The 26,619-nt window shown below is 32.0% G+C and overlaps 1 protein-coding gene and 1 long non-coding RNA gene across 2 annotated transcripts in view; one reads left to right on the top strand and one right to left on the bottom strand.

Moving 5' to 3' along the window:
- Positions 1-18,557, top strand: part of LOC125780353 (uncharacterized) — a 111,721-nt gene extending 93,164 nt beyond the window's left edge. Inside the window, exon 3 of the long non-coding RNA XR_007423745.1 lies at positions 17,974-18,557. This is a non-coding gene — a long non-coding RNA (uncharacterized LOC125780353). The remainder of the gene's footprint in view (positions 1-17,973) is intronic.
- The window catches only part of LOC105233948 (zinc finger protein 628), a 50,748-nt gene extending 24,138 nt beyond the window's left edge, over positions 1-26,610 (bottom strand). Inside the window, exon 1 of the mRNA XM_011216125.3 lies at positions 26,109-26,610. Coding sequence (XP_011214427.3) covers positions 26,109-26,571 — 463 coding nt within the window. The 5' untranslated portion in view covers positions 26,572-26,610. The remainder of the gene's footprint in view (positions 1-26,108) is intronic.
- Between the last annotated feature and the right edge of the window lie 9 nt (positions 26,611-26,619).

A 26,619-nucleotide genomic window follows, 5' to 3' on the forward strand; every position in this document is an offset into this window, starting at 1 on the left:
ACATGAGCAGCGGCCTCGCACACCTCTTTTAAAGGTTAAAGTACGCATATTAATGCAATGTAATTTGATTTATTTAAATGCTGAGGATAATTGAATTTTATCACGAGAAGGGTATAAATGCAAAGATTAATTGCTTGGTGTGTGATATGGAATAGATGTTACACATCTCACGAAAACAAAAAAACAACTATAATAAGCTAGATAATATTAAAATTTGAAAGTCGGATTTTCGGTAACTGAAATTTACAGTCCCGAAAAATTTCGGGATTATTGATTTTTAATATTTTTATAACTAACAAAATATTTTTAATTAAGAAGCAATTATTGAATAAAAGGGTATGGCGAAGTGAATTACAAAAAATTTCGGGATCAATCATTTTAAATATTATGTAACAATATTATTATTAGCTATTATTCAAAAATGTCTGATAATATCTAATTATATAATTTGAAAATTGATGTTTTATATTATTTAGGACCAGTCTTTCGAGAACGGAAGTCGAAAGTTTTCGGGACCAATGGTTTTAATTAATGACGGTTTAATTAAAAATATACGCAATCCCGAAATTTCGGGACTTTGAAAAATTAAACAAAAACAAAATAATTCAGGTCTTATGATAATGAAATACAAAAATTAGAAAAGCACGTTTTGAAAATCGGGTTTCAGGGATTTGAAAATTTAAACAATCCGGAAATTTCGGGACTTTGGGAAAGTAAATAAGAATGAGGAATATCAAGTCTTATGATTACGAAAAACTAATATTATAAAATCACATTTTGAAAATCGGATTTCAGGGATCTGAAAATATACACAATCCCGAAATTTCGAGATTTTGAGAAAGTAAACAAGAACATTGAAATACAACGCAACTCAGATAAACGCCATACTAAAATTATAAATGCAAATTTTCGAGAACTGAAATTGGCAATCCCGAAATTTTTCGGGATGAGTGCCTTTTAATAATTTTGTAACTAGTATTTTTTGCTTATTAAGAAGCAATTATTTTATCATAAGGCCTGAAAATGTCTAAGTGAAAGTAAAGCTATAACATAAAGAAAATATAATGTTGGACAAAATTTTTTAAAATTATTATTCTTTTAAAGTTAACGCTTTTAAATATTCTAAACGAGAGTATTTAACCAAAAAATAAAAAATAAAAATATCCCGAACCAACGTAAACGAGAGAATTGAAATTCGGGACATCGGGAAAGTAAACGAGAGCGTCGATGATGATTAAACAACTAAAATTAGCTGTTTAATATTAAAATACTGAAATTCCAAACCGATTTCGGAAATTTCGAAATGAAAATTTTCCGGATTACCATTTATTTTCGGCTTGGCTTTTGAGATATCATTCTGAAATTTTGCACACGTTATTGTCTCGCCAGCAAGCTACTCATTTCTCGTAACCGGCGATATCACATCAGTGAGTATATAACCATAACCGATAAAATAACCGATAAAAATATAGTTATTATATGAAAAACTTTTTTATTTTGGAAGATATACTTACAAAGTTTTACATGGATTATTGTTTAAGGCAATGTTGCAGTCTGCGAAGGAATGATTTAGATCGGACTGCTATAGCATGTAGTTGCCATACAAACTGATGGCTCAAAATTATCTTCTTATATGGAAAACTTTTTTATTTGACGAGATAACTTCGAGAAATTTGGCATGGATTATTGGCCAAAGTAATGCTGTAATCTCTGAACATATTGTACAGATCGGCCCACTTAATAATATAGCTGCCCCACAAATTGACCGCTCAAAATCAACATAGAGACGTTTTTATATTATTTTATATTATAAGAAAAGCGGCTGTAAGGGAAATTAAAGCTGCTGTATGGCCAAATGTTTTAAGTTTTTTGTTGTTTTTTTTTTTTTGTAAAAAAAAAATTTTTTTTCTCCAAAATTTTTGACCTTGAAAAGTTTTCACAATTTTCTATACAGCTGCTTCATTTTCTTATACTTTTATTAGAAGATTTTGAAAGTTTTCTGAAGTGTCTTAATTTCCAGCGCTTAAAAAACCATTTACAGCAATAACAATCGGCTTAAAAGCATTTATTTTGCAGCTAAGCCGAAATAACTTTTATTTCCGTAGTAGAAAAACCGACACACACATACATACTTACATATATATGTATAAACACACTTCCACACACACATTGAATAACATATTTATATTTTACTTAGACTTAGTCCATGTTTCTGCCATAATAAATGCCAAACAACCTGCCGCCTGCACCCCCTACCGCACACTTGCCACACAAGCCTGCTCGAGATCAAGTGCAGACAACCGCCTGCGTGCGCCTTACAAGTGTACCACCAGCCAGAACAGCATCAGCACAGCTCAACACTGGGCGGAGGGTTGTGCGGCGAACAGATGTCGACAGTCAGTGTCGTCGTCATCATCGTCGTCGCTGCCGGCTGGGAGTGAGCAATATATGGAGGGCGGTTGGTCGGGCAGGTCGAGCCAGACTATGTCTAATACGTACAAATTTATGACTTGGTCCCGCGGGGCGCGTGCCGCACAGTATTCATACACACACACACCCAAACACACATTGCTAGTTGTATAGCTGCTCTAATACATTCATAAGTTGGCAAAAGGGGCGGTTTATTGTTGTTGCTGCTGCTGGATGTTAATGATGACGAGAAGTTCGGCTCGGCAGCTCATTCGAAGCTCTTTCGAATTTTATTTACTTTCGCCTGCGTGCGTCTTTGGGGTGTAAAATCGCCCAAGCCGGGATCCCGTGGTTCGGGTGTGGGTTACAAAATCCACAATCCTTATTATTATCCTCGTTGTGCCATTTAACATTTGAATTTTGAGCAATTACTACTGTGTCTGTGTGTGTGTGTGTGTATGCTCAATTTATTTGCGTCGGGGTGTTTGCGCTGTTTGGTGTTAAGCCTATAATTATTATCCGGTGGTCGTAAAAAAGGTGGAAATTAGAAAATCACACCCATTAAAGCGATTGCTGTTGTTTTTCTTCCGGTTTGTTCCGGTATGCGTGTGTATGTACATATGTGTAGTGAGGTGCTAGTGAAATTGAATTTTAAATGAACTATTGTAAAGAAGCTGTTCACCTATTTTATAGTAGGTAACGGTTTATATTTTTTTACTTCGATGTTAAGAAAAGCTTTTGAACATACGTTTGGGGAGAGCTTTACTTTTCAAAAGCGATAGAGTCAAGAAGAAAGTTTTGAGTTGTTTCCACCTCGTCTCAGATAGCAGCTAGTAAGATTCCCAGCATTACCTCGTGGACGCCAATGGGACAATTGCCTTACTGAGAGCAAAGTGATCACTACATCTCTTGTGATCGATCTTGAACCAAAAGACTTTTGTGACAGCGCATGTACCGATGGTGGCCCAAAGCTTGGCAAGCTTCCATGAAGCACAGCTATTTAGTAGTGGAACACAATATACATATATAATATGGGAGCATCAACCCGCTTCCTTTCTACTGATAGCAGTTCTATGGTAATTTTTCTTGCTAGCTCATCAGCTTTACAACTTCCCGCGATTCCGTTATGGCCTGGCACCCATACAAGTTTTATCACAAAGGCACTCGATGCTATTGATAGCGAGGTTAGACAGTCTCCGACCAACCCTGAAAGCTCTGTTAATGAGTTCAAGGCTAGTAACGCCCCTCTGCTATCTGAGTGGATGGTAACTTGTCTAAAGGAGGCTGCACTCCAAAGCAGTAAATCTACTGCTACCTTAATGGCTGTAACCTCGCCTTTGAAAACAATGTGTGAAGCTGGAAGCTGGTACTTCAGACCCACGACTCCCTTGCCGCTATATACATAGGTAGAGAAGGAGCCGCCAGGGTTCGGATTGGCGACTCCATGATCCAAGTGATCCGTGAAGTCAAAGTATATGAGGATTTCCGAGAGTGTTCTTTTAGGAACCCAGATTCTCTGAGTCTGAAAGCAACTTTCGCAGCCATATGCCTTTCGACGATGTCTCCGGGCAATACGTGCAATATGGCGTTAAATGCAATGGTTGGAGTGGACCTTAGTGCACCACATACGAGTATACTGATGAGCGCCGCCCGCTGAACGCTCTAAATTCTTTTTTGCATTTTAACTGCTTTGAGAAAATGTAAAAAAACAATCACTCACAAGGCCCTAAATGAAAAACAATATTATTTAAAAAAACAGCATTTTCAAAAAAAATGCTTTGAGACATTAACGCTTGGCAAACGAAGATTCGGTTTTGTTGAACTATTTTTTTTTTACAGAATTTATTTGAAGTCCCACAAGAAGAGGTGTCGATAGTGAGGCAATCCCCCATATGACATCACCAATGACCAAAACTGGTCTATACGCGTCTAATGATCCTATCTCAGACTAACCAACTTAACTTAACCTATTTGGTGGTGAAACCATTCAAAATCAACAGATACATATGACTCTCAAACATTACATATATGTATATCTATATGAAAAAAACAACACCGGTCCATAAAACATTTTTTAAATGCTTCTTGCCACGCATTGATGGGTTTTGGTTTTTAATTTTTTTATGAGAAAGCCACCAACGGTCAAAACAATATTCGATAAATGTATTAGAAACTGTGCCCCAACAAATACAAGGGTTAAGAAACAATGGTAATACCTTAGAAGGTAAACCTTAGAAAAATAATAAGTTTGGCATACTAGCAACTAGTGTTATAGTGTCCGCTAATTGAACCTCTAGATCATTTCTTGAGGTTCAATCATCGTTAACAACGCGAAAAAAAAGATAAAGTCTTCAACTAAGCGTTAGGTAAAAACATTTATTACAACAATAGAATTTTACTCCTAAAGACTGTATGAGTCACGTGTAAAATATATTTTCTGTCAATCAACAACTTGATCGTATATTACAAAAGTATTAACCCTTGAATGACTAAAAATATCAAAACGTATGAAAAACATTCCCAAATTGCCGATTTTTTACTAAAAAAAATGGAAAAAATATTAAAAAATGAAAAACAAAATAAAAAAAATTAAAACCCAAAAACAAGTTTATTAATCCTTAACAGAACTAATAAGACATTTTAAATTAAAACTAGTAAAAATTAAAGTAAAACTAGTAAATAATTAAAAAAATTAATTTAATTTAAAACTAGTAAAAATTTCTTTAAAAAAAATTATTAAAAAAATTGAAAAAGTGTTATTAAAAAATTAAAAAATATTTTACTAAAAACAAAATATTAAAAAAAAAATTATTAAAAAATTAAAAACAAAATTAAAAACCAGAACTAATTAGACATTTTAAACTAAAACTAGTAAAAATTAAAGTAAAATTAGTAAATAATTAAAAAATTAAGTTAATTCAAAACTAGTAAAAATTTTATTAAAAAAAAATTATAAAAAAAATTAAAAAAGTATTATTAAAAAATTAAAAAAAATTAATAAAAAAATAGTATTAAAAAAAAAAATTTTTTTAAATTAATAAAACTGGTAATAAATTAAAAAAACAAAAAACATTTTAAAAAACAATTTATGATTCTAAAAATTGTGTTGTTACAAAAACATTATTTTACGCTCTTCTCTAAAACTTTTATTAATATATGTCTGAAAAAGATTGCCATTGAAACTTTTTAATCCTCTACCAAATAAAAATAAAATATTAAAAAAATATAAAAAAAAATTAAAAATTAAAAAAAAAATTATTAAACCTTAATAAAATTAGTAAAAAAAATTTAAAAATTATTTTACCCCAAAAATTTATAATACTAAAATTATTTTTTGTTACAAAAAGAAATGATATAAATCACTTCTTTAAAACTTTTATTAAGAAATATCCGAAGACCTTTCTAATCCTCAAAAAAAAAAATATAAAAAAATTAAATGCCTAAAATTTTACCAAAAATGGTACTTCCAACTTCCTAAATTTCGCACGATAAAAAAACTATAAATCGTAACTCATTTGGAAATTGCCAAAATAGTCACTAAACACCACATCGCCTTAACAAAAAAGGTTAAGGGCAACCTTTGAATTGTAGGCCAAAAACGTCACAAGCCAGCTCAGCAGGAAACAATAAACATGTGCACATTTAAAAATGGCAATTCATTCATTGATAAGCAATTATAAACTAATTTCACGCTTTTCGGTTTTTAATACCCTGAACAGTTTTTAATACCCTGTACTTTGCCAAGAAATTTAGAACAGCCGACGAGCTGAGTCGACTCATTTTTTGAGATATTGGTCTGAAATTTTGTACATGTCTTTTTCCCAGCAATTAAATGCTCATTTGTCGGAACCGGCGTTATCAGACCACTATAGGTTAATGCCATACAAACTGGCCAAACCAAATGAGGTTCTTGTATGGAAAAACTCTTTTATTTGGCGTGATATCTGCATGAAATTTGGCATGGATCATTATCTAGGACAGCGTTACAGTTTCTGAACAAATTGTGCAGATCGGACTACTATAGCATATAGCTGCCATACAAACTGAACGATCAAACTCAAGTCCTTGTATGGAAAACTATTTTATTTGGCGAGATATCTTCATGAAATTTGGTGTGAATTATTGTTTAAGGTAAAACTACAATCTGTACACGTATTCTTCAGATCGAGCCACTATAGCATATAGCTGTCATACAAAATGACTGATGAGGCTCAAGTCCTTGTATGGAAAACTCTTTTATTTGTTGTGATATCTTCATGAAATTTGGCTTACATTAGCACATTAGATATCGCTACATTTTTTGTATATATTGTTCAGATCGGACTACTATAGCATATAGCTGCCATACAAACCAACCGTTTAAAATCGTGCTAAACTCTTTTTATACCCTTTTTTCTTATAGAAAAGGCAACTGTGCGGGGTATATAACGTCAGTATAGTCAAAGTTAATGTTTTTTCTTTTACTCTATCAAAGCTCACTAAAATTGCTAACTAACACACTTCATTTCGTACTTTGTATTCAAGATATTAATGCAGTGTTAGCAAGTATACTTTATTATTTTCCACTTATTGTATAACAACAATGTAGTTGCTTTTGAACATGTGTTTTTTGTGTTTATTTTTACAAATTTTATAACGAAATTACGATAAATAATAATAACACAGCAAGGAAATAGTTCGTAAAGCCATGAGGACCATAAAGATTTCAGTTGTTCACATTTAACCATAAAAATTTATTTTCGTAACATTACTCGCCATACAATCAATAGAACATTTCGATAACTGTTTTTATTTTGTTTTATTGTTGTGTTTTGATATCTAAAATCACGCAAAATTTAAGCAAATAAGGGAGCTTCTACTGTAACAACTGTGCATGACTGTAATTTCGTATGCACATATGTGTGTATATATGTATGCATGTGCATAAATAAAAGCGCGCAAAACACCGACGGCGAATTATTGATATTTTTTATTGTTATTGTTTTTAGATTTTTAGATTTTTTTGCTTTTTTGAAATTTTAAATTTTCCAAGCAATCGCAAGCTACCTTTTTCACCACTATCACACCACTGTGCAGGTGTCAACTAACCGTGTAACTAACTGACGGTCGTGCGAGAGCAGTCAAGAGTCAGCAATAAGTATTTGAAATATCAACTCTTTGGCATTATTTTTTGTTGTTTTTTTTCTACTGTAACTTTGATGATGAAGCGTATATTAATGCTAAACAGCAAAGAGCAAACAATTAGTTATCAATTTATCAGTGGAAAAAAGGTGTAAAGTTTAGATAGACCCCTGATTTATGATCCTAGATAAAGAATTCGTGCCTAGGCAGTAAGGTATAAATGTACATATGCACATATTGTTTATAGAAATATGTATGTCGTTTTGTAGATGAGTTGTAGCATTCGTTGTGGTTTTTGTGCTTATGCCCTGCACAGTGGTAGAAGCGCCCGGCTATAAATATATGAATAAGTCTGTTAGTTTCTGAGATATTGATCTGAAACTTAGCACAAGCTCTTTTCTGCTCAAGGAGCTACTCATTTGTCGGAATCGCCGATATCGGATCACTATAGCATATAGCTGTCATACAAAGTGAACGATCCAAATCGTGTTTTTGTACGGAAAACTTTGTTATTTGTAAAGGTATTTGCACGAAATTTGGCATAAATTATCGCCATAAGTAACACTATTTTTCTACAATAAATCGTTCAGATCTGGCTACTGTTGCGTACAGCTGTCATACAAACTGACCTATAAAAGTAAGTTCTTGTGTGGAAAACTTTGTTATTTGACAAGCTAACTTCACAAAATTTGGCATGCTTTATTGCTTAAGATAATTGTGTAAGTTGCGAAGAAATCTTTCATATCAGATCACTATAACATATAGCTGCCATACGAAGTCATAGATCAAAATCAAGTACTGGTATAGAAAACTTGTTTATTTGTCAAGGTATCTCATCAAAATTTGCAGATTCTTATTCAAGGCAAAACTATAACCACCGAACATATTATTCAGATCGGCTTTATATAGCATATAGCTGCCATACAAAGTGATAGATCAAAATCAAGTCTTTATATGGAAAACTTTTGTATTTGAGGAGACAACTTCTTGAAATTCGGCACAGATTTTTATCCAAAGCAAAGCTATAATTACTGAACACATAGTTCAGATCGGCTTACTATAGCATATAACTATCATACAAGCTGGCTAATCAAAATCAAGATATCGAACTTTTTTATACACTTCTATGCTATAAAAATGGTGTGTAGGGTATTATAGCAGCCGAATTTTATTTTTTCTTTTATTTTTATTTTTATTATTCTTATTATCATTACTTTACAATTTTATTGCTATTATTTTTTTCTTTTCGAAAATTGCTTCTTCTGATGGTTGGCAACTTGGATATGTTATTGTTGTTTTTTCTGTTGTTCTTGTTGTTGCATTTTTATAATCTATATAACGCTTGTAACAACTATCTGGATCGATCGCGCTTTTACTGATCGGAAATACATACAAACATCCATACATACACACTTAAACTCATTCAAACCCACCACAATTTCCCAACACCCAACGATCGCCACAATCAGGAAATCAATCATATAAACTAGTATAGCAGCCCATAACTCAGTTATAAGTGCATCTTTAAAGTTTGCCGCCGCCAAACGAGCCACAAACGATCGATAGCAACTAATCGCTAACTATTTGCTTATTGCCCTTTGCATTTATTACCCTTATATATAGTGCATACAATGTACTACATATGTATTTATACATATTTACTTTCACAATATTTGCCCAAAGCGTGTTATTGCTGTCAACGTTGTAAGCCTCATGTAATTACTTATAAGAAAGTTGTTTGCCTACGCACTCATAAAGTGTCTTCACGACAAATCAGCGATTCAACACGATGGTCTAACAGAGAATTATAGCGAGGCATTCCAAACAGCATTTCTTTAAGGCAATAGAAATTTATAATTTTGCTCCTTCTTCCCCTGTTCTCGGTCTTTATAATTTATGATCAATTTTGCCTTTGTGGCGTTGCTTGCCGCGGAGTCAATACTCGAGAGTTTTGATGCCCTTTTATACTTTTTTATTGCAGATTCTTGGTTCTGCAATTAGCACAGAGTATTACCTTTCATACTCTTGCAACTTGTAAGGACAAAAGCCAGGGATGTATCTTTAAGTAAATAAGACTTGTTAGTTATATAGGATCTAGGGCAAGTTTTCACCCGATTTTATTCATTCTAAGCACAAATATGCACCGCTATAAGAATACCATAACTGATCTGAATTTGATTCGAAGATCACAGTCTATGCCATGATGTCAAAAGCGGTTTATACCGCCGCCCGGAAGCTCCAAAACTTCTATATTAGGTACATATATGGGGGCTCAGGAAAGTATTAACCCCATTCAACCCAATTTTGATACACAGAGATACTAATGCCAGAGAAGTATTCTCTCTGACATTCAATTATGTATCTCACACATTGACCGATATTTTTTTTTACTTTTTTGCCAAGAGTATAATTAATGGAATTGATTTTAGAAATATATAAATATACGAAATAAAATATTTTTTAAAAAAATTTATGAAATACTATAATAGAAAAAAAATATTTGAAAAAATTATATATCGTTTTTGTTGTTTTTTTTAAACAATTTATTTCTATATTTTAATATTAAATTTTTGTTTTGCTTAACTAAATAAAAAAAAGTATTTTTTGCTTACTTTTTGTTTTTTTTAACAATTTTTTTGTTATCTTATAATAATATCTATATGTTTTGTTCAGTTTTAAGTTTTTTTTTAACCAAAGAGAATTTATTTGACAAAAACATTCAAATACATATCAATCAATTTTTTTATTAGTTATAAATAAATAATTAACAATTAAAAAAATTAAAAATTTTTTTTTAGTATTATATAAAAGTATAATAGTATAATATAAAATTTTGAAAAAAACAACAAGAAAAAAAGTTTGTATATGTATTAGTATGTTTTTTATTTACTCTTTAAATGTTTTCAAACCGAAAAATATTATATATCTATTTTTAAAAAACTTTTGTTTTAATTATGTAAAAAATTTAATTTTTTCCTTGATTTTTTAAATTTATTTTACTTATTAAAAAATTGTTAAATATTTGTTCTTAATAAAAGATTTTTTTTTTTATAAAAAAAAATTTAAAAAATAAGGAAAAATTAATTTTATTATAATAAAATTATTTTTATTTTTTTAATAATAACAAATATTTTACAATTTTTTAATAAATAAAAAAATTTTTAAATTTTTTTTTTAATAAAAATTATTTTTATTTTTTTTATTAATAACAAATATTTTACAATTTTTTAATAATAATATATATTTTGTTAATTTTTTTTATATTTTTTATATTTTATATATTTATACTTTTAAAATTTTTTAAACCAAAAAAATGTATCTAATTGGCAAGATTTCATATACATAACATATACATACATATGTATATATTTAGAAAAAACAATTTTTTATGTCATTTTTTACTACAAAATATTTTCTTTTCCAATTGAGCTTTTTCCTTGTTTTCTTCAATTTTTTTTATATTAATAATATTTTTTCTTTTAATTTTTTCATAACATCTTTTTTGTTAATTTTTTTATATTTTATTTCTTCAAATTTTTTCAAACCAAAAACAAATTGGCTAAAAAAATAAATTTAAATATTTATAAAAAAATTTTGGTTTTAAACACAAAATATTTTTTTTATTATTTTATGAATTAATTGAAAATGTTAATCTTTTTCCGTGCTGCTTTTCAGTTTTTTTGAATAGTATTCATATGTATATGTATATTTAAAAAAAAAATTTCATAATAATATAATTATTTTTTAATCATTTTTTATTTTATTTTTTTAAATAAAGCAAAAATTATTTTTTTTTTTAATTATAAAATATAAATATGATTTTATTTTTCCTATTTTGGAGTAAAAAATTATCATATTTAAAGCAAATAATTAACGCTCACTCTAAATTAAACTCTCACCTCTAAATTTGTACAGCCATCTACAGTCATATTTACTTACTTGATATCTACATATACCATATACATACATACTTATGTACATATGTATGTATATACAAAAAAATCAAACCATTGTTTCAAAACAAAACCATTCATTCTTTTTCATTATCCGTAACTGTATATGTTGGTATGTACCATATATTTTCTCTTGGTGGCAACTCAACGCAATCTTACTCAAATCAAATCACTTCAATATGTATTGACTGGTGTAATATTTCTTAAGGTAATCTGGTCAATATTTAAACATAAAAAAATGACACGAAAAAGTGCCATTTAAATCACACCAAACCATTCAATAGTGTCAATTAATAAAAATCGCAACGGTATATACCGAATATACGGATAACCGAAAATTTATTTGTTAGATCGAATGCGATTGTAAATTTAATATGTTTTTTTTAATTGCATTGAAAGCAAACGACGCGCCAAAGATAATATATAGCAGTCAGTGGCAATGATTGTTGTTAATGAGGAGTATACCAATACCAATGCACATACATATGCATATAATTATTTGGAGAACCTGATATACAATTATGAATATTATAAATTTATATTATATATTTGTGTGAGATAGACTATGTATATACATATGTATATTTATGTACCAACATATTTAAATGTTGTTTTTGTAGTACCAAATGTTTATATTTAAACTTACTCTGAAATGAACTCTGAAATTATATGAAATCAAAGCCTAAAATGCAATAAAAATAAACGAAACCACAAATATTTTTGTTGCTTTTGCGTGGCAAATCAACAAAATCAGCGTTTAAATAACAAAAATTAAATGAAAAAAAAGCCAAACCAAAATTCCTGCAACAACAAACTCTTGCACAACAACTCTGACTATGAGCGAGTTATGCGCATAACAATACTAAAAAAAAATAGAAAAAAAAAACAAAAAAAAATTATTAATAATAAATTTTATCTAGTGAAAGCTAGTAATAACTGTAATAGCAAAGCAATAAAAAATAAATAAAAATAGTTTTCGAACCGAAATCTGGCACAAATTATTTATTATGAACTTTTATTAAACACTCCAAGCAATTATGGTCAGTGATTGATATATAATGTCGTACATACATACATATATGCATATAAATACTATGTATATTTACATACATACAGTCATACACATTACAGTTAGCGTTACAAAAGTCGCTAAGAAGGTAACACAGTTACTGTCATATAAACAACTATCACTCAGCCGCACACTCACCGGCCTACTCACTAAACACTCAACTTCCAAACACACCTCAACGCTATCTATGACAGTTATTAGTTGTCAAAATATTATACTATTTAATTCCTGTCAAAAAACTTCATTATCAAAGCAATAGAACATGCATTCAACAGCCAATTCGGCGTACACTGACACTCACTGCTCACTCACTCGCTCGCTCAGTTGCGCACCATTCACATGTGTACGAGTATGTATTGATTTATGAGCGGCAAACGCATGTCGCATGCAGTTCAGTTGCAGGTATTGGTCGGTCATAAATTTTCACAAAAAAAAAAATAAAATAATAAAAAACTTTGTAAAATTTGGAACATAATTGTGGCTAAGGCTTGCACCGTTTTGCTTCTAATAAAAACTATATATCGTATACATATATGTATATGTTTGTATATGAGCAATCAAAATATTTGCATTGGCATTTTTGGCAGCCAAATACCAATGAACAAATATTGAATTACCAAATCCCTGCCATAAAACATGTAAGTATTGAAAATGCACAGTGGGTCGATAGCGCAAGTATTGTGATCAAAAATGCTTGACTTTAAAGAGACAGATTTTTACATATCAAAAATTTAAAAATTTTATTTAATTATTTATTCACATTAAAATCACTTTCTAATTAAAATTGCAAGAAACATTGAATTTTTCTATTAAAATTTGTAAATCTTCTGGTTTGCCAACTAAACTTAGTTCGAATCAAGTAATTTTCTTTACAGAACGTGAATTTTCTAATCAAGTTGAACGTTTTGTAAACGTTGTTCAGTCGTAAGTCTTTCCATGATGAACTGCCAAACAATACTGAACAAAAATAACATGACAGCTTGACACGACTCACGCGTTATCTGTCAAAACAGGCTATTGTAAAAGTACCTCTACTACTCTCGTTATAAGTTTACTACTGTTTTCCAAATAGTTTTTAAACGGTCTTAGAACATGAAGTGGAACGTTGTTATGACCGAAAATTATTGCCTCATGATATTTGACCAGGTTTCACATATAATTTTTTGCGTTAAAGTTATCTAGCCAGAAGCTATGGCAAACCTAAGGAAATAGTCATAGCTCCAATACAAATATAACACACCCTTAACCATTTAGGGGGCTTGTTTACCTAATCTATATCCTTCCCGGTTAGCTAATTTATCGCTTATAGCATATTAATACAATTTATTTGACGTTCAAGTGTGTACCTACTGCTTTTACAGTTGTTTGTATATATACGTATGTAAAAAGATATAGGTGATTATATTTCGCAATTTCTTAAAAATAATTTATGACTAATAACGTGTCGACTCGAGTGCGTATTGATTGTAGTACTTGCTGAAAACTTTTACTGTAGTGCCTAATCGGTAAGCAATATGATCGAAGTATAAAATATATTAGGGCGATTCTTGACATACTAAAAAAGGACCGAGCGTAGTGTGTGAAAGACTGAAATCTACCGTCAAAAAACTGATTGAACCTTATCAGTGTGACTTCAGGCCCGGAGAATCAACAACTGACCAGATATTCACCATGTGCCAAATCCTTGAAAAAACCCGTGAAAAGAAGCCCGACACACACCACCTCTTCTTCGCCTGCAAAGCTGCTTTTGACAGCACGTTGAGCAATACCAAAACCTCCGTCAAGATCGAGGAGGATTTCTCAGAGCCATTCGATGATACCAAGCGAAGTTTCAGAAAAGGCGACTCCCTAACGTGCGACTTCTTCAATCTACTCCGAGCTGCAATCAAATTCAAGCTGCCGACCTGAATAGAAAAGATGCAATTTCTGTAAGAGTGTACAGCTGCAGGCATATGCCGATGATATCATTGGCCTCAACAACCTCGCCGTTAGTTCTACTTTCTCCAGACTGGATAAGGAACAACAAGTCACTCATCACTCGACATTCATCTTCTTCGTCGATTTTAAAATCGCCTTCTTCAGCACGAAAAGGAGCTTCCTCTATGCGCTATGTCTGAATCCCCGGAAAGCCAATATGGCTATATAAGCCGACATTAATCAGTACCAAAAGTTCCGTCTGGATCGGGAAGGACCTCTCTGAGCCGTCCGCTAACGAACAAGATTTCAAACAAGGCGACTATCTCCTGTCCTGTGTACAGCTCCTGGCGTACGCCGATGACATCAATATTATTAGCTTCAACAACCGCGTCTCATAGTGAACGAGGGCAAGACGAAATATCTCCAGTCATCAAACAAACAGTCATAGCATTCTCGTCTTGACTCTCACGTCACTTATGACTGTCAAATAACTTCGAAGATCATGTTGTCCGAAAGGAAGAGAATACTCCAACTCCACCCATCGGTGGAAGCAGAGAAGAAAAACCTGCACTCCGTTGGAGAAATCTGGTGGAGAAGGACCTGGTCCAGTTTTATTCACTTCATATTACCAATTAAGTGCGTGAAACAAGAAGCAATGGTTAATTTTGGATACATATTTTTGATTAATAATTGATTAAGTGTCACCCTAATGTATATAAATATATGAATTTATTGTGCTTTAACTGCTTTTTGTACAAATTTTAGAAATTCCTGAACGACTAGTCACAGCATTTGTTAATCAAGCGGTTTGACAGCTTAGGTGATCAATCTGTCACTTAATTAAAGCGTGATTTGTCATGCAAAGTAACTGTAAAGTGTCAACTTGCCAAGAAAATGTTAAGTGTATGCCATTTCTTATACATTTAATATGTACATATGTGCTATGTCTGAATATGTATGAACTGTGTTGAAAGCAGCACGTCGGCCCGTGCCTTCAAATCTAATCAAACTTACACACGAGCTTCGTAGCTTTTCAAAAAGCGTCGCAAAAATTAGATTTATTTTCTTAATTAATATGCGTAATTGTTCGAGTTAAGATATGAATTTTTAGTATTAGAATTATAGTGATGTTAGGTAATAAATAATACATATTTACATACATACATACATAAGTAGCTGTATGCATATGTCGTTAAATGGGAATAGTAATGGTATCTAGTATACTTAAAATCTACATATACGTACATATATGTAAGAATATATCGTCACTTACAATGCAAAACAACTTATCATCAAAAAAATAAAAGTTGAGTTTATATAACATAAATTTCTGAGCTTCAGCTGTCAGATATATCCAATATATAACCCATATATGTATACCCATTTTATAACCAAAATCAAATTTTGTTTCATATTAAGTGATTTCCTTTATCTGTTCATTCTACGAATAGAGTTAGTGACTGTATTGCTTCTCCTTCGGTTGTATGTACTTCTTGTTACAGCTTCGGTTAGACTGATGCGTTCTCAAAACAATAACGAACTGACAACGTATATATGTACTTATAGAAAATCTTAGGTGACCCTGCCTGAAAAAATAATCTTCTGTTGGTACAAAAATTCAAGACTATTCCCAAATTACAGTGAAACTACCCTAAAAATCCTATTTCTGGTTCATTACTGAGTTCATCCGAAGTAAAGCTCGAAAACGTAGGAATCTTATTGTTAGGGTTATAATTCTTAGGAAAATATAAGTTAGGGTCCATTTTGATTCATTATTGAGTTAATCCGAAGAAATATGCGGAAACCTAAGGATTTTATTGCAACAGTTGAGTTTATAATTCTTGGGGGCATATAAGTCAGGCTATTTTGATTATGTAGTCACGATAATGATTTGCCACCAAGTTCTGAAATTCCTAGCTGCAATAAAAAAATAGTACTGTTTGAACTAAAGTGGGCAAACTTAAAAACAATCTTGAATCAAAACCCACTTTTTATCAAAAATCTCAAATCAGCCCTGATCCATGATGTTATTTTCGATAGAGAGCTTGAAAGTTGTTTTAATACAATCTAATTACAAGTAGTTTTGAACTCTCTCACTTCTCTTTGAGATAAATAAGTCCAACAGCCATGGCTTAAGATGGTTAGATAAGAGAATGATGTTAGGTTTCTAGTTTCCAAAATCGGGAGAGGTCTTTGAAAGAGTGATACGAAATGGTGAAAATAAAAATTAGGGAGAGGTCTTTGAAAGGGTGATACGATATAATCGGGAGAAACCTTTGAAAAGATGATACGAAAAAGGCCTGCAGATATCTTGATAAGCCGAGGAAAGCTTATTACACTACTGACAGATTTAAAAACTGTCAAATATCACAAGATTGACCTCAACTTCGTGGAATATTATTAATGTGTTACGTAGGGTCAAAACTGGCACTGCGAGCGAATATCTGTTGGAACAATAGTATCATAGTCTCTTTTAATGAATCTGAAGTTGAAGGATTTTGCGGAGGAATCTTTCAGTATGTCTTTGAGCGTCTCGAAGAATTTTCCCCGACCAAATATGCAAAAGCGACTCAATTGCCTTCAGTATAACATCTTGATAGTAATATGACTGTGGTTTTGGTACAGTTTTGGTATCCGAGTTTTCTGGAGCAACCAATTAGCTTTGTAACCGTGACCATTTAACTAACGGATGCAGCAGTATTTGATGGAATATATTGCAGATTATTCTACACTGTATGGAAAGAGTGTATTTCAAGCTTTCTGTAACCATTTTAAAATGCCGATAAAAGGATAAATTAGGTTTCATAATAAAAAAATAAATGAAAAAGTGCAAACTAAAGTAAATACTTGTAAGTACATAAAAGTTTGCAAACTTCAATTATATACCATATGATCAAATTTGACCCGAACTGACAAAAACATTTCAATTATTATAATAAAAACCATTATTATTAGCTAGAAAATAAAAATGTGCAAGTAGTATAAGTATGTACATAAAGGGTCCAAAATCACACAGGAACGGGATTTACCATGTGATCAAAATTGACCCGGACTGACAAGAAAATTTCAACTTTTTTAATAAAAACCGTTATTATTAGCATATAAGTACATAAAAGGTCCAAAAACATACAAGGCACAAGTTTTACCATATGATCAAATTTGACCCGGACTAACAAAAAATATTTATTATTTTAATAAAAAAAATAAAAATGAAAATGTCCAAAGTAATACTATATAAGTTCATAAAGTGACCAAAAAAACAACAGGGAACGAGATTTACCATGTAATCAAAATTGACCCGGATTTACAAAACGCATTTCAATTATTTTAATAAAAACCGTTAATATCAGCTCCCTTTGAACTTCAGCATATTATATACAATTTCTTTATATGAGTTTTAATTAAGAAATATATTTACTCTTTATACCTTAATACTTTATTTAATACGCGCAACTACAAAAAAAAACAATAATAAAAGCCTTTTCCAACTCCATTATCCCCTAGGCTGGTACTATCAACAAAGTTGAAATTTAATTACATCAAAAAGGCCAGCAATATACATACATATGTACATATATATGTATGTAATCACGTGCATACCTACATGTGTATGTACGATATTTGCCAACAGTCAAAGCGTATGACAAGTGAAAGCACAGCCTAGAAAACGCCCGCGCCACAGCGCTTGGTGTGAATTGTTGAAAAGTAATCACATTTCAGTTGTTTAAGCCAGAAAGATTTTTTGGCAATACACAGCTGTCAGTATCACATGACAAGCAGGCAAAAAAAATGCAAAAAATATATAAAACAACAACAACAAGAACAGTGCAAAAAACACTATGTAACACATAAGTGAAATGGCAGCAGGAAAAACCTACGCATATGCAACGCACAAACGCTTGTTTATATAAATGTATGTTTGTAGGTATGTATGTACATATGTAAAAAAAATATTTGCTGTGGAAAAAAGTGGCAACATAAATCCCCGCTGTAAGTCCTGGATGAGCTTTTGCTGTGTGGCGACGCGGCGTCATCAACTTTGAGCAACAGACAAACTGTGACAGCGCGAAATGTGCATACGTACAGATATATATATGTATACATATATGTTTATATGCAGGTATGTAGTAGTTATGTAAAAAATCATATTAATTCACACCTACGATTCTCTACATATATACATACAAAAATATATATCTCTTCTATATGTAAACAATATGTGCTACTACTACTAACCTATGGAATTCATGGTTAAAAATAAGGAAGTGCTTAGTTCGGGAGTAACCGTATGAAAACTCCAAGGATCAAAGACGTGAAATACCATCAGGTGCACAATGATGCGGCTCTATTCGAAAAATACGCTCTCTCAATTTTATTAAGATAACTCATATATTGTATTTGCCTTAATATGCGGTATAACATCACTCGGATGTTCTAAAATCTTACTACATACTAGATATATAGAAGCTAAGATAAATATTGATCCAATTTAACCTACTTTTGATATCCATATATATATTATTACAAGAAAGTTCTCTCCTATTTTCAATTACATATCGCACATCGATATTTGACCGATATTTTCGATAAAAAGTCAGTCAAGGCCCTGGGGTTCATATTTCCGAAATTTGAGTGCTTGAAGAGTTGTGGTCCAATTTTGAGCATTTTTTTACGATATTTGACCGATATTTTCGATAAAAAGTCAGTCATAGGCTCTGGGCTTCATATTTCCGAAATTTGGGTGCTTTAAGAGTTGTGGTCCAATTTTGAGCATTTTTAGACCAGAGATGGCTTTATTAAAGACACTATTCGTGCATTCATTGGGACTGGATTTGCTTCCTGGACAATGAACGAATCATACAAAATTTAAAATTGTGTTATATGGGAAGTACTGGGACATAGACATGTCAAGTTAACATTATGTACCAAATTTGGTTGATATTGGTCAGATGGGTCCTAAGATCGTCAAGTTGCAACTTGCACAGATAAACGGACAGACGAACAGATAGACAGACAGTCACTCGGATTCCAACTCGTCTCATCACCCTGATCATTTGTATGTATTTAATCCCATATCGAATTCTATTATATTGAGGTTAACCAAACACCGGTTAGGTGAACAAAACTATTGTACTCTGTAGCAACATGTTGGTGCATGAAAAAACATATATTACTAGTTTCAAATTGCTAAAAATGGAATATAAATATGGATGATTTCAATGAAAGTTTAAGTCTCTTTAAAATGCTTCCATCATTTTCAACTCGAGGTAATAAAATTATTACGAAAAAACCTAAAACACCATCATCTAAGATCGCAGCAGTGGTAAGGAAGACCTCTGGTATCGTTGTATACTCCTGTACCATCCGCAAAGTGCAAAACTACCCGAGTTTGCAGAAAAAAGTCCTTTATAAGCAAAGTGAACAAAATGAAGCGAGTTTACTGCACTAAAAACCATTTAAATAGTGGAATTCGACTCTCGGTATAAGGTAATATTTTCGGAGGAAAGTAAATTCTACGTGTACCGATCGGATGGACGTTCTTTGGTGTGGAGAAGAGAAGGTACATGCATTCCTAAATGAGAGAAACATTCAGACTACTGTTAAGCTCGATGGTGCTGGTGTGAGGTTATACTTGTATGTCAACAACAGGAGTCGGCGAACTTGCCTTTAAAGAAAATATAATGGACAAAGACGCATACCTAAATACTGTAAAAGAAAATTTGGAAAAAAGTGCCCGAAAGCTTGGTATAGAATCCTAATATCATTTCCAACAAGACAACGTTACCAAGCATATCGCCGAAATAACTCGCTTGTGGATTTTAAGGTACATAATACGCTTCACAGTATAAAAACACCACCTCAATCAACGGATTTAAGTCCAATATAGCAGCTATGGCATCATCTGGATAGATTACAGAACACCATATAACATCAAAGGGTAGTCTTAAAGAAGTGCTCTTATAAGAATAAAGAAAAATCGGGTTTGATATCACGAGAAAATTGGTACAATCAATGAAGAACAGTTTGCATCATGAAGTCGTGAAGTCAAAAAGCAAACAAGCTAATATTAAGAACTGAGATTTTATATTATTTTTTTAATTAATTGTAACTGTCGAGCGCTTTTGATCATAAGGATTAGTATACATATTTTTCACTTGTTTTTTTTTTTTACAAACAAGAACACATCAAATAATAATATATTTTATGTTAAATTGAAATAAATGAATTATAATATCTATAAAAAAAATCCTTATTTCGATTGCTTTGTGATGGTGCGGACCTTCAAAGGATAACTAAACGTAATAACGAACACTTTTGTTGAAGTATGTACGCAAATTGGAAACAAATCCGTACACACATACATACATATGTATGTATGTACATAAATGTGTTCATATGCGCTTATAAGTATGTAGAGTGTGAGTGCATACGAATATCTCAGCATTCTAACTGTAAGTGTAGCGCACTGATAGGTTAGTCACCCACGCGCGCCATGATGGACAGCACGAAAATACGCCAACAAATACGCCATTTTCACAAATCTGTTGTCCTCGCAATTTTACTGCGCACAAGCTTACAAATTGACGTAAATACGTGTGTATGTATGATTTCTATGTGTTGGTGGCAGTGCCACAAAAATTCGCCATTGCTGCTGCATAATGCTGTTTGCGCAGCACTACAAACTTTGAAGGCGCGCATACATATCAAACAAATATAAGTACATACATACATCTAAGTAAATATATACATATTTATGTATATGATATATGTCAATGTATATAGGAACAAACATACATATGTATGTATATAGTATTGTATATTATAACCACTCCAGGCATCCGCTTTCATTCATCCTGCAGTTATGGATTTTTCAATCAAAAAATCTTTGCATATTCGCTTTTTTGTTATTGTTTTTGTGTCCCATTGCTTTTTATACCCTAAACAGGGCATATTGGGTTTGTCGCGACGTTTGTAACAGCCAGAACGCGAACGTCAAAGACATTATAAAATATGTATGCCAGCTAGCTCCTCAGTTTCCGAGATATCAAACTGAAACTTTGCACACCTTCTTTTTTCCTTAAACAGCTACTCATATGTTAGAACCGCCGATATCGGACTACTATAGCATATAGCTGCCATACAAACTGACCGCTGAAAACCAAGTCCTTGTATAGAAAACTTTTTTATTTGTTGAGATAACTTCACGATATTTAGCACGGATTATTATTTAAAGCAGTTCTATAATCTAACAACAAATTTTTCAGATCGGACTACTATAGCATATAGCTGCCATACAAACTGACCGCTTAAAATCGAGTTATTGTATGGAAAACTTTTTTATTTGCTAAGATAATTTCACGAAACTCAACACACATTATTTTCTAAGACTTGGCTATAATCTCTGAAGAAATTTTTTAGATCGGACCACTATAACATAGAGTTGCCATGCAAACAAACCCATCAAAATAAAGTCTTTGTATGGAAAACTTTTTCATTAAACTAGATATCTTAACCAAATTTAACATAACTTATTTTCCTAAACATTTCCACAATATCCGAAGAAATTATAAAGATCGGACTACTATAACATATAGCTGTCATACAAACTGACCCGCTCAAAATCAAGCCTTTGTATGAAAAACTTTTTTATTTGTGCAGGGTATTATAGCTACGGTAGTTTTTCTTGTTGCTTATTGTTTTTGTATCACATTGTTGTGTTTTTTTTTCAACGCCTTTCGCCTTATTTTACGCCATGTCCATGTCATACGCTTGGGAGATTTACGCTTGCCAGCTCAGCGCACAATGATCCACAAACAGAATAATGGATTTTTTGGATTTGCTCTTTGTCTGTCGCTTATTATTGTCCTGCTGTATATACAAAAATACGTATACGAATACATACATACATACAAACACATATACATATGTATTATATATATATATATATATATATATATAGATAAATGTGTTTCGCGTTGGCGGTTGGCGCTTTAAAATCACACATTACTCAAATTAATTTTAATTTTTTTCTCGTTTTGCTTTGTCCATTTTTCATGTTTCGTCCATTTCGCTTTATGCCACAACTTTGCTGTTGTTATTATATACACTTGTACGTTTATATGTTTGTTGTTATGTGTATGTATATTTATGCATTTTTTGTTTTCTGCACTCTGGTAACGCTGTCAACGCCTGGCTCATCGTCGCCAGTTTTAATTAACTAGGGAGTACACAACGGCTCCGCAGGCAAGTTCTGTGCGGCGATTTGATGAAATGCTTGGCATGAAATTCATCAGGTGTAATGTGCGCGATATTTTAAAGTTGCAGCAAATTTAATTTCGTTTTTATATGACTTTTGTCTTATTTTTAAGATGAAGTAGCATATTAATGGAAAGAAGAAGAAAATTAAAGAAAAAATTATAATTCGCAACCGTAATATACAATGCAAATATGAAAAAATAATAATATGAAAAAATATATGTATCTATGTATTAAAAAAATTTTTAAATTTGAAAATCAGTAAAAAAAGATTTTTTTATAAAAAAAATACTTTAAGCATTATAAGCATATGAATTTATGATTTTTTTAAGAAGAATTTTGTTTAGTAAATAAATAAAAATTATATACATTTAATATAACGGCTGATCCAAGTAGAGGTACTTTTTTCAATAGACTATTTTTGGACAGATCACCATTAAATTTGAAGTTTCTGTGTTTTTTCTTCAAAAATGTAGGGAGCCTCGACATGGATCAACCTTTTATGATCAGCGATTGGCTTTAAAAACTTTTGAAATTTTTAGTTTTTTTGTAAAAAAAAACTCTGCCAAAACCCCATTATTAATATTTTTCCTTCGTCCATGTTCTAAGATAAGATTTTATTTGTTTTACTTTAGATGATGCTGTAAGGAGTCTTGCTAACACCGAGTTTAAAATATTTATTTCGAAAAATTTCAGAATTTCTTTGTTGAATTGTTGAAAAAAGGCTGTTGTTTACCCGAGAAAACCCATGTAACCCCTTAAAAACTTTTGGATTCTCTTGATCCCGTAGCCGATTTCCGAAAAAATCAAGAGCAGTGCTTCTGCGTCTAAAATTTCAAATCAGTGCTTTCTATAAATAATTTTATTAGCTAGTTTAAATTGAGGTTAGGTATGTTTTTTGTTTTCAATTTTTGGAAATGCTGAAACTCGACAAATTGGGGAAGAAGCGCTGAACGGCTGCTGAAAATGTAATCTTTGGCACAGATGTTATTGACAGTCATACCGACCTAGAAAAAAGATATTTCGACAAATGGCTTTTGGCTTGAGATTTAAATTAAACAGTCTTACTATTTTTTGCCCACACTTTAAAGAAAATAGTTAAACACAGAAAACTTACTTAAAAACAGAAAAAAAAGTGAGCAAGTCCGGCTCAAATTTGATCAGGTGATACTAGATGTTGATTGAAAATTATGATTCTTTTACGATATTAAGCCAAAATAAGTTGAAAAAAAAAATAAAAAAATAAAACATTAAAAGAGTTAGTTTATCCAATGAATTTTCATGAATGATTTTCATGAAAAATTTTTTTTTGTAAAAATTGTAAGTTTTGAGGTTATATGAAGAATGTTTATTATACGAGTTACATATCCTTTTATTAGCTAAAACTTTGCCCTTCAACTTCATAGGACTTAAACAGGCTTTGACGGAGATCCAAACCGTATTTTAACCTTGAATACTGAACCATTCACCTTTCAAAATGCACTTTAACCAATTCTAAAGAATATTCAATAATTACTATTGCAAATTGTTTAATTAGATTTTTGACTAATATTGATAAGACTTGTCTTATAAACTTTTGTATCTTTTAAAGTTTTCGCCTTTTAAAATAGTTTTTAAAAAATTCTACGAGTTCTACAACACCTCTAGAATATTGTCCTAAATTTTCAAGTTGGTCCGAGTAATAGTTTCGGAGATAGAGCCTTGAGAACTTGTGCGCTCGGAGCTAACTAGGCTAAGTGCGCCGCCTTTAAACGCTTTTTGCCGAAAATGTGTTTTAGAAGTCGGTTGGCAAGATTCAAGACTCGAGAACTACTCAATTGATCTTCATGAAATTTTACACAGGCCTTTAGGATACAATTTTTAAAGACATGGACAAAGGATTTTTTTTCGATTACAACCATTTGAAAAAAAATGTCGCAAATTTTCACTGAAATTTTTATTTTTGTCTTTTAAATTGTGCCAATCCAATTTTCAGTTTTTTTCCACGTATTGCTGCCAACACAAGCGCATCTTTTTTCCAAGAAGTCAACGGAAATGTCGTCGCAGTGACCAAGTTTAAAATATTTGTTTTCAAAATTTTTGGAATTTTTTGCTAATAGTGTATGTTTGTAACAATAAATAATTTTAATAAAATATTTCATTTTTCATATGAGGAAAAAATGTTTGAAAAAGGTTATTTTTCACTCGAGGAAGCTCATGTAACCCCATAATTATTTTTTGTATCAAAGCGATTATCGCTCATCATCATTTTCCAGATCGAAAACTTCATTTTCAAAATATGTTTCTATACTCAGAAAAAACGTTTTTGAAATACATAATAACAAAAAAAGGAACCCGAAATCGTAAAAAAACGCAAATTTCAAAATAATCCCTACCAGATATATAATATATTTCTCCAGACCTCGAAACACTTTTCATAAGCACTTTTTGGCACAGCCTACAGCTTCTTCACCGAATTTTGTTTTATCTCTTCGATCGACTTAAAACGGGTTACACGGAGCGGTAATTTTTTTTGGAGAAAAAGAAAAAATCACGCGAAGCCAAATCTGATGAATACGGTTGTGGATCGATGGTATTCTTTGCGGTTTTGGCTTTAAATCGTGGCTCGATCCGATGGTGCATTATCATCGAGTAAAATCCATGAATTATTCTACCACTTTCTCGACAGATTTTCTAACGCAAATGCCTTCATACCTTGACCGTCTGTCCCTCCGCAACAAACATGATGCACCAAATCACGAATATCGAAAAAAACAATGAGTATACCTTGATTTTTGACTGACTTTGGCGTGCCTTTTTTGGTTTCGGCTCGTTTTTTTCTCTCAATTCTCATAAACTCATGTCTCATTGGCAGTTTTAATGCTCCTAACCATTCAAAATGTCAAAAACTTTTAAAATCAACTAATGTTTTTCTAGCCGCTAACTCTATGAGACTCCACTCCAAAGCTGAAATATTAATTTTAACACGAAAATTTCATAATTTCTAGTTATGATTTAAAGAAACTGACTTGTATGCGGTCTCTTGAAATTTATTACAAAAAAAAAATAGCAAAAAAAATTCGTCATTCTTCACCTGATATGCGAAACAACGTAACATAACTTTTCATAAGTTTACAGGCGAATAATAGAATCGAAACCACCAAAATTTGAGTTTTGGTTATAAAAGGTTATATATTGGTTATTACATCTGATAGTGATTTTCAATTTTTTTGGATGATACGTTGTTTTGCATTTTAACTTTTACGGTTGAATGTTGTTGTACTTTTCTGTATTTAGCACAAGTTCATACTAACACCTTTAAAAAAAAATGTAGTTCAAAAAACCAAATTGTTTACAGTTAACACACACACATTCATTAACTTCACTAAAGTCACTGCACTTACCGTCGGCGATTTTCTTTTTCGGCAAGACGGCTTTAAAAGCCGATACCGGTTGATAATCTTGCGTTTGTTCGCTGCCATGCTGTTGTTGTTGCTGCTGTTGCACGCGTTGTTGTAGTAATTGTGTTGGATTCGGTATTGTTGTTGCTGCTGTTGTTGTGATATTAGAGCGCATATTTAGATCGCGTAATGGCAAACTGGCCGCCGTGCCACCGTTGCTGCCACTAACAAAATTGCTGGGAAAATCAGCGGCAACAGCTGGCTTGAAATTGCCCAAACTATAGTCGAGCGGTAGGTGATGTTGCTGTTGTTGCTGCTGCTGCTGCTGACGCACAGCGGCCGCACTGGCTGTTGGTGACAGCGTGTGCGTTTGTGGCACCGACGGCAATGTTGTAGGCGCTGTTGTGGCTTGTGTGGCAGCCGACGGTGGGTGTGGTAAATTCGTTTCCATTTTCACAATTTCCATGTTCCGATTTGGGTGTGTGGGGGGAGGAATTTTTTTTTTTTTAATTTT

The sequence above is a fragment of the Bactrocera dorsalis genome, chromosome 1, assembly GCF_023373825.1.
Source record: "Bactrocera dorsalis isolate Fly_Bdor chromosome 1, ASM2337382v1, whole genome shotgun sequence".
Taxonomy (NCBI): domain Eukaryota; kingdom Metazoa; phylum Arthropoda; class Insecta; order Diptera; family Tephritidae; genus Bactrocera; species Bactrocera dorsalis.